Source organism: Apus apus, chromosome 7 (genome assembly GCF_020740795.1).
Source record: "Apus apus isolate bApuApu2 chromosome 7, bApuApu2.pri.cur, whole genome shotgun sequence".
Classification (NCBI taxonomy): Eukaryota; Metazoa; Chordata; class Aves; order Apodiformes; family Apodidae; genus Apus; species Apus apus.
Window position 1 is genome coordinate 3,405,044 of NC_067288.1, and position 17,061 is coordinate 3,422,104.

General features: G+C 56.3%; 2 protein-coding genes and 2 long non-coding RNA genes across 4 annotated transcripts; 1 reads left to right on the forward strand and 3 right to left on the reverse strand.

Annotated features, from left to right (window-relative positions):
- Positions 1-946: 946 nt before the first annotated feature.
- On the reverse strand, positions 947-5,519 carry LOC127387101 (uncharacterized). The gene is made up of 3 exons (XR_007890049.1): positions 5,449-5,519; positions 3,856-4,354; positions 947-1,040 (listed from the first exon to the last, which is right to left on the reverse strand). It is a non-coding gene; the product is annotated as an uncharacterized LOC127387101 (long non-coding RNA).
- BRINP2 (BMP/retinoic acid inducible neural specific 2) lies at positions 1,986-7,993 on the forward strand. The gene is made up of 7 exons (XM_051625056.1): positions 1,986-2,278; positions 4,110-4,300; positions 4,494-4,684; positions 5,014-5,119; positions 5,423-5,659; positions 6,264-6,486; positions 6,831-7,993. Exons 1-7 carry the CDS (start codon positions 1,986-1,988, stop codon positions 7,945-7,947), a joined length of 2,358 nt encoding a protein of 785 aa, XP_051481016.1. The 3' UTR covers positions 7,948-7,993.
- A 75-nt stretch (positions 7,994-8,068) lies between these two features.
- Positions 8,069-12,300, reverse strand: LOC127387152 (protein SOGA3-like). Its single transcript, XM_051625142.1, has 5 exons — positions 12,229-12,300; positions 11,383-11,516; positions 10,871-10,938; positions 8,386-8,604; positions 8,069-8,289 (listed from the first exon to the last, which is right to left on the reverse strand). The coding sequence occupies exons 2-5, from the start codon at positions 11,448-11,450 to the stop codon at positions 8,069-8,071; spliced, it is 576 nt and encodes a 191-aa protein (XP_051481102.1). The 5' UTR covers positions 11,451-11,516; positions 12,229-12,300.
- Positions 12,301-13,685: 1,385 nt separating this feature from the next.
- Positions 13,686-15,698, reverse strand: LOC127387100 (uncharacterized). Its single transcript, XR_007890048.1, has 3 exons — positions 15,567-15,698; positions 15,162-15,307; positions 13,686-13,780 (listed from the first exon to the last, which is right to left on the reverse strand). It is a non-coding gene; the product is annotated as an uncharacterized LOC127387100 (long non-coding RNA).
- Positions 15,699-17,061: the final 1,363 nt, after the last annotated feature.

A 17,061-nucleotide genomic window follows, 5' to 3' on the forward strand; every position in this document is an offset into this window, starting at 1 on the left:
GCACCCAGGATGGTTCTTTGGAAGGGACACTGCTATGCCTGGTCCCCCCCCTACCCAGAAAATTCCCTCCATACTTTCAGATCAAAGGGTGGATGCTTCCACATCCTCCTGGCTTGTGCCAGGGAAGACCCACCTTGGTTGGGGTGCTCAGGAGCCACCTAAAAACCACAGAGAAGGACAGAGGCCAAGGAGATTGGCAGTGCCAAGCCCGTTCATGGTGCAGTGGTCAGGCTACCTCACGTGCCAGAGTTTTAAGCAAGATGTTTTGCTGGCACAGCCCTATTTAATGCTACAGGCAGAGCATTTCCACCAGCAGGGTTTAGAAAGGTGCTGCTCAAAGGAGCACTTTTGCCTCAGGAGACTGACTAGAACAAACCAAACTGTTTGTTCAGGCCAGGATTTGGTCACGTCACGGCCACGGGGGAATCCAAGTGCTGGGAGGAGGAGGAGGCAATGACCAGGGCTGCCTGCAAGACTGGGAGAAGCCAGGGTGACAGCTGGAAAGATAGTGTGGGGGAGGATGGAAAAAAACCTCCTGCCTGTTGCTCCTGCCCTCCCCACTGCCCTGGCACTCCTGATCTGGTGATGCAAAAATCTCAGCTTTTAAATTAACAAGGCCTCGGCCTCGAGGGCTGAGCAAGAAGCTGAGAAAGTGTAATCAAAGTGCACCCTTCGGGGTTTAAAAATAGAAGAGAGGGAGGAAAAAAAAAAAAAAGAAGACAATAATAGTATGTGTTAAAGTGTGATGACTCATCTGGCAAAGCCCTGTTTTGGGAGAGCACAGGGCTAGCTTGTGCTTGGCAGTGATGAGTGTTTGGGCTCCCAGTCCCACCAGCCACCTTTCTGAAATCAAAATCACCTCCCCTGGAAGAACTGTAGTGATGGGGTCCTGATTCGTAGGCAAACAGCTCTAAGGCAGGACACCTCACCTCCCCCAGCTCTGCTTTACCTTGCAGCTCCACATCTGCCAACTTGACTTGCAAATCCAGGACTGCTGATCCCAGCAAAACTCCCTCTGTGCTCCCACAGGTAGTGCCAGGCTGGAATGAGATTAGAAAGGTCTTGAGAAAAATGCTGATTGGGTTCAAAAGATGGCTGTGATCAGCCCAGCTAGCCCTGGGGAGGACATCCATCCATCCATCCATCCATCCAAGCCACCAGCAGGACACAAAGGAAAGTCTAACATCAACCACATGCAGACACATGGCTCTCAGAATCACAGAACAGTTTGTATTAAAAGGGCCTTAAAGATCTAGTTCCAACCCCCTCCACCATGGGCAGGGACACCTCCCACTAGACCAGGTTGCTCCAAGCTCCATCCAACCTGGCCTTGGACTTTTCCAGGGATGGGGCAGCCATAACTTTTCTGGGCAACCTGGGCCAGGGTCTCATCACCCTCACACTAAATAATTTCTTCCTAGTGTCCAACGTAAATCTCCCCTTTTCCAGTTTGAAACCATTCCCCATTGTCCGATCACTCCCTGCCCTTGTCAAAAGCCCCTCCCCAGCTTTCCTGGAGCCCCTTCAGGCACTGCAAGGTGCTCTAAGGGCTCCCCAAAGCCTTCTCTTCTCCAGGCTGAATCACCCCAACTCTCTCAGCCTGTCTTGACAGCAGAGTTGCTCCAGCTCTCTGAGCATCTTCATGGCCCTCTCTGGCACTAGACTCTCTCCAACAGCTCCATGTCCTTTCTATTTTGGGGCCTCCAGAAATAGACCCAGCACTGCAGGGGGGTGGAATCTCACCTGAGTGGTGTAGAGGGGGACAACCCCCTCTCTAAAGCTCCCCCTGGAGCTTTCCCTTCATCAGCATCCCGGCAGCTTCCCCAAGCCGAACTCCACCTTCCCTTGCCTCCTGGATGTTATATCCATAAGGAACCAGCCCCACCTCTACCCTGAGCCACCACCATGTCCCCTTGCAGGGCAGAGCCATCCCAGAGGATCACCGTGGGGTGAGAGAATGAAGAAGCCGGCCGAGCAGCAGCAGGATGGGGCAGCAGGACCTCCTGTGCCCTGACGGGCCCCCGCCGATGCTCCCGTGGCCACTGGCCCTCCTGGCCCTGAGCGCGTGCTGCCCCTGGGGGGTGGCCGGCGGGGCAGGGGGCACTGTGCCCCAGCAACATGCCTCCCCCTCAACCCCTTCCTCTTCATCCTCATCCTCTGGCCGGGCACCCCTCGACTGGCTCCTCACCGACCGAGGACCCTTCTACCGAGCCCAGGAGTACGTGGACTTCATGGAGCGCTACCGGCAGGGTTTCACCACCAGGTACAGGATCTACAGGTGAGAGAGGCCGTGAGAACCCCGGGAGGTAGCTGGAGTTTTATGGGGGTAGGGGGGGAGGGGTCGGGGGACATGGTGGAAAGGAGACAGACCCACGTTAATCTGCAGGAGCAGACCCCTGCTTGCAGGAGGAGCCTGCCCGTCTGGAGAGGCTGGTATTCCTTGGGGATGTAACAGGAGCCCCACAAGATGCTCACGGCATGACTGGGATGGGCTGCAGGCAGGATTTGCCCAGAGCCAGGACTGATTTGGTTGGGATGGGATCAGCCCTTATGGTGGGAGCCACAGAGGGATGGACGCTCCTTTGTCTTTTTGCCACGCACAAAGACATCTCCGTGCCAGATTACTGAGCCTGCCTGGACTTCCAGCCCTCTGGGGCTGGGACATTGCTGGGGCTCGCAAAAAGTCACCCTGACTGACCCCCTGCCATGTCCCCAGTGCTGTCATCCCACAGATCACGGCAGCAGGATGCACAGGGAACAATGCTGGAGGGGTTCCTTGCTGGTGGAGAACCAGGCTCGGCAGTGGTGACCCCAGCAAAGGGCCACCCCATGACAGCCAGCATGGGAAACCCACTCCACCACCTCCAGTGCTAACTGGGGCTGTCACCTCCTGCTAATAAGGCCTTTTCCTTCCTCTCCTTGCCGGTGCCAAGCCCTGGGGGTTTCCAGCAGTGGAGCGAAACCCAGTGGCTGCCTCCCAGGAGAGGTGACGTGAAAACCTCGTTACGCAGCCTGGCGCCCCCAGAGAGGTTCTCTCCCCCCCTTGCCTCCACCCTGTGTGCTGTCACTGCCATGCCAAGGGACCAGCATCCTCCAGGGATGCTGCTGGTGACGGTGGTGGGACAGGAGGGAGCAGCCAGAGGGGCAGCAGCCAGCCTGTGCCTCCCCAAGGCTTTGTTTTGCCTGCAGGATAGGGTGGGGGGGATCCAGCACAGGACTCCTGGTCCCCTTCCCCATGCACCCCAGCACCCAGGGAGCATGCAGGCAAGGGGAGAGGCAGCACCCTGTTTTCCCTCACCTTCAGCTCCAGTCCTGGCCCCAACATCCCATTTTCTGGGTTCAAAAACGATGATGGGAGGCAAGCGGGCATCTACCAAGCCCCTCGGCTGCTTTGCATGCCTCCCTCCTTTTCCAACCACCCTTAATTAAACTGCCTGAAAGCCACCGCCTGGCTTTAATTAGAGCAAAATACCAAAGATTAGGCTGAAATCAGCCCCTGGATGTTTACAGGGCCGTGGGTTGCTGGAGGCAGTGGCAGGCTGGTGGCTACTCCCCGGGGCCAGGCAAGGCCAGGGGGCTGTTGGGCACATCCGTGGCCTCCAGGGCTACCAGGGGACCCACCACCAACCCCACCACATCCCACTGCCTCCGACTTCCTCGAAAACTCTGCCGACACTTCAAACCATGAAACCCCTAGGTGCTGGATTTTTCACCCAGATCCCTCGGCGTGGGGATGGAGGATAGAACGAGGCCAGGCCAGCAGGCTGGAAGAGGCTCTGGCCCTGCCCTGGGCTGTGATTAATGTCCACCGGAGGTGCTTGATTAATCAATATCAGGCATCTCCGCTGCTTGTACCTTGTTATTGCCATCGATGGCTTAGGGAGGGACGATGCTTTCATCCTGGCTGGATCTATAGCTGGTGAGCACGTGGCCCCGGGTCCTTCACCTCCTCAGGAAGTCAGAACGGCCCCAATGGGACTTCTTCCACCTACTGATCCCCTGGTAGATCCCCGAGGTAGAAACTGGGCACAGCAGAGGGGCCAGCGTGCAAGCGTCATAGCCACGCTGGCTTCCAAAACCCCCTCCCCATCGTCCCTCTCCTCCCGCAGAGAGTTTGCTCGCTGGAAGGTGAACAACTTGGCCTTGGAGAGGAAAGACTTCTTCAACCTGCCGCTTCCCCTGGCCCCCGAGTTCATCCGCAACATCCGCCTGCTGGGACGCCGGCCCAGCCCTCAGCAGATCACCGACAGCCTCATCAAGAAGTATGGGACCCACTTCTTGCTGGCCGCCACGCTGGGAGGTGAGCGCTGGTGCCTGCTTCCTTCCCAGCTCGCTTCTCCTCACACAAGGCAGCCTGAAAAAGGCAGGAGGGCAGGAAAATAAGCCCCTTGTGAGAAACACGGCCGAGACCCGACGAGAAATATGGCCAAGAAGGGGAAAGGCAGGGGGAGCCCAGCAGCCCCCTGAAAGCACTGAATGTTTCTCCCCACCAGGAGAGGAGTCCTTGACCATTTTTGTGGACAAGCGCAAGCTGAGCCGGAGGGCAGAGCCTGCCGGGGGTGCTGGGAACAGCTCAGGGGTCTCACTGGAGACCCTGCACCAACTGGCAGCCTCCTACTTCATCGACCGGGAGAGCACGCTGCGCCGGCTCCACCACATCCAGATCGCCACAACCGCCATCAAGGTGGGCCAGGGTGTGAGGGAGAAGGTGGCACGGGGAGGGAGACACCAGTCCCTCAGAGCTGGCCGAGGACCCTACAGCAGTGTCACACCCCAGGGGGGAGGGGAGACGGAGGCGGCAGAGTTGGCACAGACGCGTTATTGATGGGAAATCGGGCACACTAATGAAGGCGCGTTTTTCAGCCGGCCGCAGGCTGGGCTGCCGCCTGTCACCAAGCCAATTAGCAGGCAATTAGTTTTCCTCTCCAGGCATCGCCTTTGCTACGGGGAGCAGGGCATGGGCAAGCCTGGCCGGGGGTTATCTGCAGCACTTTTGGGTCCCTCTCCCCTTAGGTGACAGAAACGCGGACGGGGCCGCTTGGCTGCAGCAACTATGACAACCTGGACTCCGTGAGCTCCGTCCTGGTGCAGAGCCCCGAGAACAAAGTGCAGCTCCAAGGTAGGGAAGGTGGGGACAGACGAGTGCCACCAGGGGATGGACGCTGGGCTGGAGGTGCTGCATTTAATTTTAAAGGGGTGGGAAGGAAGGGAGGGGATGAAAATAATCAAAGCTGGGCAGGGTGAGGTTGTTGCTTGTCTGCCAAGAGGAGCTGAGATCGATGCAGAGCCCAGACAAGCGGCTCCACAGCGAATTGATAGGAAATTGTGGGAGGCTCGGGGAGGGGGAAAACTCACTCCCTCCTCACTGGGGGGGGGGTTCTGTCTGTGCCCTGACCCCTTCGGGGCTGCCTCCCACCCGCAGGGCTGCAGACGGTGCTCCCCTCCTACCTGCGGGAGAGGTTTGTGGCGGCCGCGCTCAGCTACATCGCCTGCGGCTCGGCCGGGGAGCTGGTGTGTCGCCGGAGCGACTGTCGCTGCCGCTGCCAGCCCACCTTCCCCGGCTGCAACTGCCCCGAGGCTGACATCCAGGCGCTGGAGAACAGCTTGGCCCAGCTCCAGAGAGCCTGGGAGAGCCACCACAGCCAGTTCGAGGAGTCAGGTGAGGCGTGGGGAGATCGATAGAATCGTTAAGGTCGGAAAAAGATCATCAGGTTCAACTATTAAGCCGACAGCACCACGCAAACCGTGTCCCAGAGCGCCATGTCTACATGTTTTTTGAATGCCTCCAGGGATGGTGACACCAGCACTACCCTGGTCAGCCCCTGCCAGGACCTGACAACCCTTTAGGTGAAGAAATTGTTCCTAATACCCAATCTAAACATCCCCTGGCACAACTCGAGCCCATTTCCTCTTCTCCTGTTGCTTGTTACTTGGGAGAAGAGACCAACCCCCCTTCACTCCAACCTCCTTCCAGGTGGTTGTAGAGAGTGAGGTTTCCCCTCAGCCTCCTTTTCTCCAGGCTAAACAACCTCATTTCCCTCAGCTACTCCTCATAAGACTTGTTCTCCAGACCCTTCACCAGATCCACCAAGCACCTCTTTACCTGCAACCCAGGGGGGGGGCAGACTGGGCTGGGCAGTGGGACTGCAGGGTGGTCATCTTACCATGAAGACCCGAGAGCCTGGGTGAAGGGAGGTTGCCTGCCTTCACCTCTTGCTCTCCTGGCTCTGCTGATGCCATCTCTTTCCCCCCACCCCTGGCAGAGGAGTTTCAGGCCCTGGTGAAGAGGCTCCCTGGGGACCGTTTCCTGAACAGGACGGCCATCTCCCACTTCTGGGCCATGGACCTGGACGTCCAGCACCGTTACCAGCAGCTGGGCACCAGCCTGAAGCTGCTCTCCAGGAAAACCCACCGACTCATCCGGCGACTCTTCAACCTCAGCAAACGCTGCCACCGGCAACCTCGCTTCAGACTGCCAAAGGACAGGTAGGGTGTCACAGTGTCCCGCTCTGGGGACACCCCTCAGAACCCCAAGATGGGCTCAGACCCACAGCCCACCTCTCAATGGCTAGGACTAGAGATGCTCCTGCCCGTGGGAGGGATGCTTGAGGGTGACCAGGCAGCGGGGACAGCTGTGCCATCTTGGGATGTGGCCCTGAGAGGCTGGGTTCAAGCCTGGAGATGGAAAACAGGGCTTGGTTCATGGGGGGGCCACCAGCAGGGCAGAAACGTGAACTCAAAGTGAGCAGCTCTTCCAGCCCTAGGGAAGGCTGACTGCACCCCTAAGGATGCCCATAAGCATCTCTCCTCCTGCATCTCTTCTCCACCAGGTCCCTCCCTTACTGGTGGAGCCGCGCGCAGTCGCTGCTGTACTGCAGCGAGACCACCGTGCCTGGGACCTTCCTGGAGGAAAGCCACAGCTGCACGTGTCCCTCTGACCAGCCCTCCTGCCAGGGCTCCATACCGTGTGCCTTGGGTGAGGGACCAGCCTGTGCCAGCTGTGCCGAGGACAACAGCACCCGCTGCGGGACCTGCAACCACGGCTACGTCCTGACCCAGGGCTTCTGCCGCCCTGAGGTGGCCGACTCCCTGGAGCACTACCTGGGGTTGGAGACAGACCTGCAGGACTTGGAGCTCAAGTACCTCCTGCAGAAACGGGACAGCCGGATGGAGGTGCACTCCATCTTCATCAGCAACGACATGCGCCTAGGGAGCTGGTTCGACCCCTCCTGGAGGAAGCGCATGCTCTTGACCCTGAAGAGCAACAAGTACAAGCCTGGGCTGGTTCACGTGATGTTGGCCCTCTCCTTGCAGATCTGCCTCACCAAGAACAGCACACTGGAGCCTGTCATGGCCATCTATGTCAACCCCTTTGGGGGGAGCCACTCGGAGAGCTGGTTCATGCCTGTCAACGAGGGCAGCTTCCCAGACTGGGAAAGGACTAACGTAGATGCCTCTGCCCAGTGTCAAAACTGGACACTGACCTTGGGCAACAAGTGGAAGACCTTCTTTGAAACGGTCCACGTCTACTTGCGGAGCCGCATCAAGTCTCTGGATGACAACTCCAATGAGACAATCTACTACGAACCTTTGGAGATGGCAGATCCCTCCAAGAACCTGGGGTACATGAAAATCAACAGCTTGCAAGTCTTTGGCTACAGCCTGCCCTTCGAACCGGACGCTATCCGTGACCTGATCCTTCAGCTGGACTATCCCTACACCCAAGGCTCCCAGGATTCAGCCATGCTCCAGCTGTTGGAGATCAGGGACCGAGTGAACAGGTTGTCCCCCCCTGGCAAAACCCGCCTCGACCTCTTCACTTGCTTGCTCCGCCACAGGCTCAAGCTGGCCAACAACGAGGTGGCGAGGATCCAGTCCTCCTTGAGGGCCTTCAACTCCAGGCTGCCCAACGCGGTAGAGCAGGAGACGGGCAAGCTGTGCAGCTAACAGCTGGGGCTGCTCAGATCTCAGAGCAAGGGGGCTGGGAGAAAGGACTCCCTGGAGGGGGGAGGGGGAAAAAAAAAAAAAGAAAAAAAAAAAAAGGAAATAACCCCCCTAAAGAATGAAATCAAGGCCTTACCTTAGTGCCAACCACGGGCTTCCACGGTACACCCAGCGACTGGCCAAAGAGGCGCAGGGCTGGAGCAGACGGAGGGCGCCAGGGGGAGGATGGAGGAGAGGGGGATGGATCACGCGGCACAAACTGGCTCCGAGCGTGAGGACAAAGCCAGCGTGGCCACCCCGTCGGTGGCCAGGGAGATGTGGCTTGGCCAGAAGCAGCTGCTGGTCCTGCCAGGGCAGGTGGTCAACCCACCGTGAGGATCCTCGAGCGGTGGCCTCCTCAGCACCCCAACTTTTGTAGTCTTTTTAAGAGAGGTTTCTTACCGGCGCCTTCGCCTCTACATCCCCCTCCAGCCTTCCTTCCTGCAGCTGGGGGCACAACCACACCACAGGCCCCTGGGACCCAGCAGATCTCCCCCGGGGCATCTCCACGAGCATCTTGCACCAGCTCTGGGACCAAGGCATCATCACCCCTTGCGTGGGAAGGACCTGGCACCTGCCCTGTGGACGCTGCGGTCACGGAGACCTCTGGGCTGCAATTCCCTACAACAACAACAACAAAGAAGAAACCTTAAACAAAAGAAAGAAAGCAAAAAGGAAGAAAAGAGAGAAAAAAATATTATTTATGTATTTATTTATTTGTTTCCTTTGGGAGGGGTTTTTTTAAGCCTGTTTATTTGGGGAGTGTCATTTCTTGTCGGTGGCTCCAGCCAAGAGACAACTTAGTAAAATGTATCTGTTTAATATATTTTTTAAAAAAATGCCTTTTTCGAGCAAAAGAGCAACCAAAACCAACTGAGATTAAAACAACAACAAAAAAGAACACTCACAGTAATCTCTGGCCCTGGCTCTTCCCTTGCTGTGTGGCAGGAGGGGACAGCAAGGAGACTCCTGCACATGTCCAGCTGACACGTCCCCCACGTGTCTCCACACCATCCTGCTCTCTGGATTTTAGCCGAGCCTCCTGAGGAGGGGAGATGCCACCACATGGGCTGGCCATCTGTCTCCTGTCCATGTCTTCATTAACTCAGAGGGATGGGCTCCAAGGTGTCCCATTAAGACCATAAGACATGCCTGGAGGCAGGGAGGGATCCTGGAGCTCCTGCTTGCTCCCACTTGCTCTCACCTTTGGTCCCAGCAAGGTGTCTGGAGCAGACGGCCCCCAAGCAGGTGGGAGGGACCCATGTGGCACCAGCCATGTCTCATGTCCAACCTCCTCCTGTCCCATGTAGACATCTACCACACCCTAGGGTGAGCAGCGCTGCGGCTCGATTGCTCACTGTGCCATATGCCACCTCTTTGGGTATGTCAAGCATGGCATTTGGGAGCTTCACTTGATGAGCCTTAGCTCTGGTATGGGGTGAGATATCTGACTCCCAGCCACCCTTTCTGGCTGGTTACAACTGTGTAGACAGATAAGACAGTCACCTCTGTCCTAGCTCCATTGCTTGGTCCCTATCCATAGGTCGTTCCATACTTCTGGTATCTCTATTGACCTCCTCAAGACCTTCTCATTCATCATCCCTTTAGAAAGGGCCCCAAAGCAGGTGCAACCCATCCTGGACACCTCCCTCTGCTACACCCAACACAGGAATCAAAGGGCAGTGGGTTTCCCCGAGGCCAGCATCTCCAGCAGCCCCACCACGGGAAGCTGGTGGCATCTCCAGCACCTGCTCACCACAGCCCCATGAAGAGCTGGGTGGAAGGGACAGACAAGCTGGCAGCCTGGCCAAGAGCTGGGCTCCCCTCCCTCCTTCCCTGGTGCTGCCACCCTGCTCGGGGCCTGACTGGAATATCAAGCAGTGGTGCTGTCTGTCTCTCTGCTGGAAACACGGGCACCCAGACAAGCAGAGCCCACTCCTCTGGTGCCTGCTCTCATCTCATGGCTAGGACAGGCTAGAGAGAGGAAGATTATGACCTTCTCTTTGGAGCATCCCCATCAGAGGGGGGTGCAGGCAGAGGGGATAGGCAGGGGAAAGAAAACAACCAATCCCATGTGTTGGTCTGGAGATCCAAATCTGCTTCCTAGTCCTCCTTGGCTGGCAAAAACTTGCCTTCTTGGATTCTGCAAAAGTGGTGGTAACCCAAACTCATCCACCCTGCTTCTGTCACCCTCCTGTTCCCCCCTCTCCTCCGTCCTCAGGCTGGGGAGATAAAGAGATAAGCAGGAGGAAGATAACACCAGGAGAGATAAAGAGATAAATGAGAGGAAAGTAAAACAGAGGTAGATAAACCATGCTTGCTATTTATATTCCCTGTCTAATCCATCAATCCATCAGGCCAGCTATTGTGGTTATAGCATCCCTCCACCTGTCTCCTGGACTTCTCCATACATCTGTCTTCCTCTGCTCACATCTCCTACCTTGTCTCCCAGTCTTAAAGGAGGGGGGGGAAATAATCCAACCAACACCCCAGGAGGAACTGAGAAGTCAAAGCCATAACCTGTGTTCCCCAGGGGAAGCCAGCAGACATCTGCCCAGGGATGAGGATGAGGATGGTGTAGATGGGAGGGCTGGCAGTGCTGCCTGCTCCTGAGGCTTTCCAGCTAGAAAGACCATTTTGGCTTCTGATACACATCTTTCTTGGCCATCACATCACTTCTTCTCCCCACCATCAGGCTAATGTTCTTTGGCTCCACCCTCTGTCTCCTCCAGACAGAGCATTTCCTACCATGATGTTCAGCCCTGTGAACCAGTAAAACATCCTAAAGCTGCTTGAACATGAATCCAAGAGCTGTTGGGATGTCTGGCAGCATCTTGAGAACGGCTGACCAAGACATGGAGCAGCTTCCACCCAGCTGAAGACTCACCCTGGGCTTCTCCACCTCGGCTGGCTCCAGAGGTAGGCAGGTGATGGGTGCCCTGAGAGTCAGAGACCCTGTATGGGGATGGAAGCAGATGAAGGTTATTTCCTTTCAACTGAATGACAAAACAAAGGGCAAAAAGGGGCAAGCAGACAAGGAGTCTTCTTGGCTGAACACCCTACCAGGCAACACAGGAGCTGGCACGACAGCGATGCCATCCCTGGCCACCCCTGGCCACCAGCCCCACCCACCCCCTGGGGCTGCACTGGGGAGGTTCCTTGACTTTTTCCTGATAAATGCCTGCATTTTGAGAGAGCACCACGGCCACGGGTTGGTTGTTTTTTTTCAGGGTGAGTGAATTAAAGGAAGAGAAGCAGCCTTTACCCCCGGGAGGGGATTGCCAGGCTGTGCGTGGGGTGGAAGCAGCCAGGTCCTCCCATCCCTGTTCAGCAATTAAGGTACTCAGTGGAGGTGATTAAGAAGACAAGGTTAACAACCAGAGGTCAGCATTTGATTACCTTGCAGCGTTTTCCCCTGCAAAGAACAACCCCAGCAGGCACGGGGCTGGCTGGAGAGTCCCTGCCATACCCAGCACTTGGCAGGATCTGGCCTCTGGATGCAAAAAGCCACCCAGGGCTTCAAACCTTCAAGTCTGAAAAAACAAGTAGGTTTGGGGTTACTCGGGTTCTAGTTTGCAAGCCCCTGTATTTATAGAAGATTCTCTGCAGCATGAAAGCCAGAAAGCTGCCTCTTAAATAACGAGCTGAGCTCACTCACTTGATTGCAGACACTCTGGTTCCCCCTGGACCTGTTTCTTTAGCAGCTCTGCCAGGGAAAAGGAGGCTGGGGAAAGGCCAGGCTTGGTTCACCCCCAGCAGCAGGACAGGATTATCTGCAGTACCCGCCCCCCCCCCCCCAGCATCCCCACTCACAGCTCCTGGTTGTTCCCAGCTCCATCTTGTAGCCCTGAGACAGCCAGTGATGGGCTGGACGGATCAGCTCCAGCTGTCTAACCTACACTTCTCTTCCCCTTCTGTGTTTTCAGCCCTTTCCTGCAGCAGAGGCTGAGCCCCCAGCCCTGCATGCCACGAGGCAGTGCCTTGGGCCTCAGGGCCAAGAGCATCCCTCCACCAGGCTGTGCCAAAACAGCAAGGCCAGTTTTGCCACGAAGAGCCAGGACAGAGAGAGAGAGAAGCCCTGGGGATAAGTCTGCACCCCTGCTCCAGCCTGCCTCAGTTTCCCCTTCATAGCTCCCAGCTGAGGCTGGGTCAGCCCAGGAAAAAAACCACGGGATGCACAGGGGGTCAAACATCCCTGGGGGAGAAGGGAGGGCTGGGGGGAGATGGGGTGTCCAGGGAACACACTTTGCTGGCAGATGCTCTTTTTCCTTGCCTGCAAACAGCACACTGGTGCAGATTTTGCTTGCATTCACCCCCACAGTCTCTGTCCTGGTGGCTGGGGCTGCAGGACAGGCAAGAAGTGGAAATCAGACGTTTTGCTTGGCAGGAGGCTTCACACTGAGCGGTTTGCTCGGGGCTCCTCCAGCTTTGTTAGCTGCACACAACTACCAGGCAGCTGCCAACAGAGCTGTTCTGCTGTTTGACAGCATTTCTGGGGGAGGCAGGCAATGGCAACCTGCCTGTGGACCTCTCTGCCACAGCACGGGGCTGCTCCAGCTCCTTCCTTGTAACACGGTTTCGTTGTGGGTACCACGGATGCTCCTGGGCACTGCCAGAATTGCCATTTACTCTCCCAACTAACCAAGCAGACCATGGGATGCCATTCCTGGGAAACCAGGATTTCCAAGTCAGAAGCCACTCTGCCAACACAAGCCCAGGAAACTTGCCCATCAGACTCTTCCCACTCCAGGCTCATGAGTGGGGGGATTCACTGCTGGCCCCCTTGCTTCCCCCCCTGCCTCTCCAAAGCCCAGAGACAAGTGTGAAGCTGAAACCTCACTGTGTCTTTTTTAGTAGTGGGTTTTTTTTCTCTTCCTCCCCCCAACCCCTTCTCCTGACAAACTCAGAAGTGCAGTCAAGGTGGCAAATTAGCACCAGAGCCTCGTTAATTGGCAGGCAGGAACCTTCTCCTGCTGTTTGGGTTGTTATCAGCTGCTTCAGCACATTTTCAGTGTCTCTGTTTCAGTCTATTTTCTCCCTTCACTGATGGTGGGCTGGGTTTTTCCTCTCTGCTCCAGCTCTCTGCCATCTCTTTCAAAGCCATCAAGGGCTCTCATCCTCCTACACTGAGCCCCCTGGGGTTCCCTCTCTGGAGAGGATTTACAGGCCCTGTGGTAAATGCCCACTTCTTAGGGAGCAAGGGAGGATGATCAACAGGTTCTTGAACTGATGTTGACCTCAGCTTCTTCCTCCCTCCTCTTCCTCAGCCTCCTGCTGCAGCCTCCAAAGAAGGCAGGAGGGGTAGGCAGAGAGGAGGCAGGAGGAGGTTGCTGCCAGCCCAGGCAAGTGGGAAAGGTCCTAGCCACCTTCCTGTGCCCCCTTCAGGAGCTTAGTGAGGAGCTGGGATGATTCAAACTGGAGCTCACAAAGCTCCAGTCCCAGTTCCTCAGCTCCCTTCTTCCCTCCCCACCGACTCCTCCTTAAGCAAAGGCAAAAAAGCATCAACTTGCCCGTCCATCAGCACCCACCAAACCCCACCACCTCCTCAAGTGGCTCCCAGCTCTCAGGGAGAACCCAAAGACCTCTTTTAGACACCGTCAACCAACCTATCTTCACAGCATCCCATTCTGCAAGGGGAGAAACTTGCAAGGCATAAATCAGCAGTGCCGGGGCCAGCGGCAGAACTTACCTCCTTGGGCTGGACTCTGAGCCCCCCCAGCCTGGCTGCCCCTGGGACTGTGCACCCAAGAGACCTCCTGGCTCTGCTGCTGGAGGGATATCCTTGGAGGGCAAAGCTCTGTGGAAAAAAAAAAAAACCAACACAACCAACAGCAAACAAAGCTGTAAGACAGACCTTCTTTCCCCTGCTACGCGTGCCGGGAGCAGAGCCCATCTGGATGGGGAGGAAGGAGGGAAGCAACCAGTCAAATGGGTTTTAAAGGTGCTCTCCTCTGCTCTGTGTGAGAACACAGTGACCCTCCAAGCCCACCTGCCTCAAAACCAGGGGTGGGTACTGCACTGGTGGCCACCTTCTGGCTTTTCCCTTCATGCAGTTCCCTGTGATGGTTCCTTGCCCCCAGCGTTACCAAAGCACTCAGGGAGATGGGAACTGAAGGAGAAAAGGGGCTCAGGGACCTTTTTCTCCACCTGCAGCCCCTTTGATTGCCAGGAGAGCTCACGTCACTGAGGTTTTATCTCCCAAACTAGTTCCTACAGCTGTTTCACTGACATAAAAGTGAAAAAAAAAATATATGTACAGCATATAAATAACCCCAAATAGAATCCAGGGATGTGAAGTATCATGAACACCAGGAGGCTGCTGGGAGAAGAGTGATGTAGAGATCATGCCTGCTCCATCCAAGCCATCTCCTCCTCGGTCATCAACCAGGGGGTTCCCCTGAACCTCAGTTAAAAAGAGATTTCCTTCCCTCCTGAGCAGCCATGTTGGTCTCAGAAAGGCTCCTGGGGAACCAGGATCAGCAATTACCCAAATTAGTTTCTAATAGCTTTTATCTTCTAATTTCTACTTTGTCAAGTACAAAAATCCATTAATAATCACGAGAACATGTGGAAAAAACATTTAACATCCCAGCTGCCAAGAGCTCCTGCCTTGTCACACTCCAGCAAAGTTATGGGGAGGGTGGGAATTATTTTTTTAAACATAAACCCAGCTCTCCAGCTAAGCCATCACCTATCCATGCAGGAAGCTGGAGATGATGCTGCACCCCCCCCACCTTGTCCCTCTCCAGCCCTTGCCAAGCTAATGCTCCCCAGGCAGCCCTGTCCCTGTGCCAGACCCCAGGCTTGTGGCAGCCTCAGTCCTACCTGCACCCAGGGCCTTCCATCCACATGGATGCTGCCCCCCCCAGGAGCTGGCCACAAGAGACAGGTCCACCACGGGCTGAGGTTGGCTTGGACCATTTCCATCCCAGGGCTGGTCATTTCTGCTCTCCAACGGCTCTGACAAAATATTGCAGCCCTTCATCCCCCTTCCCCCCCTCCAGCCTCTCAGCTTATTCACTCCTATCTCAGCCTCCAGCCACGCCAGGGCCATGGCTCTTCCTGCTCCAGTGGAAAATCCACCCACACCTTCCTTCCATGTGCATCAGCTGCTGCCCTGCACCACAACGTTGCCTCTCTCTTCATCACCTGTTCCAACAGTATAATAGGCTTCTCACCAAAAAAACTGCATTTCTGAAGCCCCCTGGATGGAATAAATCCCTCTGGCATCCCCTGCAGCAGCTGGAGGGATGCACGCAAGAGCTGTCTGGCATTGCCCCTGGCTTCCCCTCTGATCCTGGGCTGCTTCCCCAGCTGCAGCATCCTGGAGAGAGGAGGGAAAGAAAAGCCTGCATCCAACCCTGAGGTCGTTGCCTGAGCAACAGCAGAGGTGGGCACAGGGATGCAGGCGGTGCAGCCAGAGGTGAGCTGCAGACACGATTGCCAGAGGGTTCAGGGCACCCTCTGGGAAAAAAGAAAAGAAGCAGAGGGGAGAAGGAGTTTGAATCAAAGGCTGCGGGACCTCCTGGGAGCCGGGGGGGGGACGGGGGAGGCGCGGGCAGGTGGAGCAGGGGCTGCAGTACCTTGCATCCCAGCTAGGCTGCGTTGGATGAGCATCTCCCCAGCAGCAGGGAGGATGTGAGACAACCCCGCTCAAAGGACACTCCTCTCCAACGCGTCCTGGCCTCGTCGCACATTTCTCCTTCCCTCTCTTGCCAAACGGATCAGTGGCCTGAAAAAGGAGATTGAGATTTATTTATTTAATTTTTTTTATTTTTTTTTTCTCTTTAGCCATCACCCCGAGGCAGGAATGAGAGCTAATGCTCCAGGATGACAAACCCAGCATCCCCATAGAACCTGCAAGTCTTCATCCCCAGATGGCAGGGAGCCCATCAGTCTGTCCCAAGGCTGGTGGGTCACACACACAGACCCTGTCCTGAGCTCCTGCAGCTCCAACCAGCTCTGGTTGGAGCTGCTGGCTTGCACAGCCTTGCTACAGTGACCATCTCGGGGCTGGGCCATGGCCAGGCAGGATCTGCTCTTAGCTAGGGACATCATTCCCTTGGTGACCACGCACGGGGCATCACTGCCACCACACACTTTTTATTCCACCTCTTCCCCCACCCTCAGCCAAGCCCAAAGCCTGGTTATGGATTTGTTGGTGTTTTGCTGTTGGCTCGAGCATCACTAACGAGCTGCTGGCTGGGGAGCCGTGGCCTTCGGGTGCTCACAAGCCATAACCTGCCAGCAGAGCTGTGTGCAGATCCAACCACGGGGTTAATGGACACGGCTGGGCCACCGTGGCAATCCCTGCCCCTGGGGATGTGCCAGGCAGCTGTCCCTAGGGATGCTCAGCATCCTCCTGGAGCAAACCCCCCTGGCACAGCCTTTCTGCAGCCTCTTGCAGAGCAATCGGTGCCTACCGAGTGTCAGGGGCTGCTCCAGCACCCACATCATCTCCTCATCACAGGGAGATGGGATCCAGATGCTTTCCAGGGGGTTGCCCCTAACCACGAGAGACTGAGTTGCTGGCTGGGGTTATAAGCGAGGTCACCAACCAAAACACATCCAGACACATCCAGTACATAAACCTACCGTCTGTTTCCCCTCTAATTGGTAATAAATGTAAATGTTTAGTTATGCCTGGCTGGGGAGCTATGAAGAAAGAAACATCTGGCTGCCTGGTTTGTCTGCCCACCACCTGCAGCCCCACCAGAAGGCCAGGGTGCCTGCCTGTGAGCCCACCTGAGGAAGGCTGCAGCAGGAGGAGAGGGAGCTGGAGCAGGATTGCAGGAGGATTGCTGGAGAGGGGAAGGTCAGTGCTGGAGGGTGACTTCTTCACAGAGCTTTCCCCTCCACCTGGGGACCTCCAGGTCCTGCATCTCAGCTCGGTCTTTGTTCCCCTCCCAGGGAACACAACCCCCAGAGGAAGGGATTCTTGAGCGGGGGAAACCAAGCTGGTGAGGCCCTGGAGGTCTCCTCCTGGCCACTAATTACCATTCATCAGAAGCTCTGCTCTGATCAGAACCAAAGCAGTGTTTCCACATCCCTTCACCCAGCACGAAGAGCTTATATCTG